General features: G+C 41.9%; 1 protein-coding gene across 1 annotated transcript in view; it reads right to left on the bottom strand.

The window, feature by feature from the left end:
- The window catches only part of LOC109824801 (inorganic phosphate transporter 1-4-like), a 1794-nt gene continuing 1336 nt past the window's right edge, over window positions 1736–2193 (bottom strand). Inside the window, 1 exon segment of the mRNA XM_020391448.1 lies at window positions 1736–2193. This exon segment is cut by the window's right edge and continues 910 nt beyond it. Coding sequence (XP_020247037.1) covers window positions 1920–2193 — 274 coding nt within the window. The 3' untranslated portion in view covers window positions 1736–1919.

Here is a 2193-nt window from a genome sequence, read left to right as displayed (position 1 = left end):
CCCACCTACTCTCTTGTTAGGACAGACAACTTTGAAATGCCCTAGTTCATCGTATTTAAAACACGGTCTTCCTACAAGAGGTCTCGATTTTGATCTAGACTTTCCTCCCTTCCCTTTTCCTCGCTCATTGTTCCTTCCTCTTACAAACAGTCCCTATGCATGCTCCTTGTTACCACTAGTAGCCATGTCACTAGTTATAATTTTCCAAATATCATCCGCTAGAAGCGCCTCCTAGTCTCATCCATCTTTAAATTTTCGCCTACAAGCATCAATGTTTGTATCAGGTTCTCATAAGACTTCGATAAAGAAAGAAGTAGCAGAAGTGCTTGATCCTCATCTTCTACTTTTACATCAATGTCCTTCAAATCTGATATGATCCTATCGAACTTGTTGATGTACTCCCGGATTAATAAGCCTTCCTCCATCTTTTAAGTAAACAATTTGGATTTCAAGTAGATCCGATTTGTTAGACTCTTTGTTATGAAGGTACTCTCTAGCTTTGACCACACACCTGCCGCCGTTGCCTCTCCATCCACCAAGAAAGTAACATCTCTCTCAAGGCATAGGATAATCGACTCTCATGCTTCGAGATCTAACTCTTCCCAATCCTCATCTAACATATCTTTGTGCTTCTTTTCTTTTCCTACCAAAGCCTTGTGTAATTTCTGCGAAATCAACGAGTTTTTCATTTGTATCCTCTAATAGGAAAAATCATCCTTCCCATTGAACTTTTCAATCTCATACTTTTCCACTTTGACTGCTTTACTGGTAGACGCCATCCCTCGATTATTTTAGTAAATCCTCTTCTATCAGATATTTTAACAAACATATTGTGTGCACCACACAATAACCAAACACCACCTCAAATCGGAAGTTCTACCACCACCAATCTGATCAATGGACTCTTATACCAATTGTTGGGGCTGATACACCCACCTCACCACAGAAGCGAATCACCTCGAGAGAAATCTCTAGCTTTAGTTTTTCACAAAACTCAAGCCAACCTCGATGTTCCTGTTTTGATAACGAAACAATAACAAAAGTGAATATCTCAGCGACATGCGATATACATTCTTTCCAATATCAGATCTAGGTCTGAATATCAAGGGAACCAACCAACACAAGCAATGAACAATATAATAAATGAGACACACGATTTACGTGGTTTGGCAAACTTGCTTACGTCCACGGGGAGGGGTAAAGGGAGATTCCACTATGATGGAGAACACCGACAACTTGTACAACCCACAAACTCGTCAAAAAGATGAAGCTTTGATTCTTACGCAAGAGAAGATGACCCCTTTCTTGTAAAATCCCTCCAAGCACTCAATATTTTCTCTCCTCAAGATCTCACCTTTTTTTATCTAAAAAACTCTCTTTTTCATTGACGGCAGCCCCTCTTCTCTGCTAAAAAACCATAAGAACGGATCTCTATTTATACAAAAGAAAACAGGTCAAAAAACCGCCCGAAAGCCCGCTGTTCGGATCCACGCCCGCTATGTCTCGGATCACCGCGAGACACCTTGGGTGTCTCGCATGAGCAAGACACTCATGAGCGAGACACCTGACACCTGAAGGTGTCTCGCTCACATTATCATGTCATAACCCTTTTCATTTTCTCAAAATTTTAAGGAAGTAGAGGAAAAGTTAAGGAGGAAGATAGAATCACACACAAACAAGAAACTTGAAAAATCAGAGAAAGAAATTGATCTTTCAATTATTCTCCGGGCTCAGCTACACGGGCCCAAATCAGACACACAATCACAATCCTATACCTTAAATTTTCACAAGCCCACACCCACATATGTCTAATGGTGTACGGCATGAGGTCATTAGAGAGACGCATCCAAATTACGCGCACACAAATACTTAACAAACGAACCTCGTATATAAATGAGGGCAAGGCTCTAAATTCAGATTCAAACCAGAGGAGTCGCAGACGGAAAAGTTCTGTTGCCTACAGCGTTGTACTGTTCCTCTTCACCTTCATCTCCTTCATTCTCCTTTGACATCTCCTCCAACGACTTGCCCTTGGACTCCGGCACCAAGAACGTGAACGCCAATCCGATCAAGTTACAAGCAGCAAGCACAAACAATGAGTTCTTGACTCCTATCCCCGCTGGATACCCATAATCCCTCTTCTTCGGATCCTTGCTCTGGGCCGCGTACAAGAACCCGAAGGCCCCGATCATA

The sequence above is a fragment of the Asparagus officinalis genome, chromosome 9, assembly GCF_001876935.1.
Source record: "Asparagus officinalis chromosome 9, Aspof.V1, whole genome shotgun sequence".
NCBI lineage: Eukaryota > Viridiplantae > Streptophyta > Magnoliopsida > Asparagales > Asparagaceae > Asparagus > Asparagus officinalis.
This window is presented reverse-complemented; position numbering and strand designations above follow the sequence as displayed.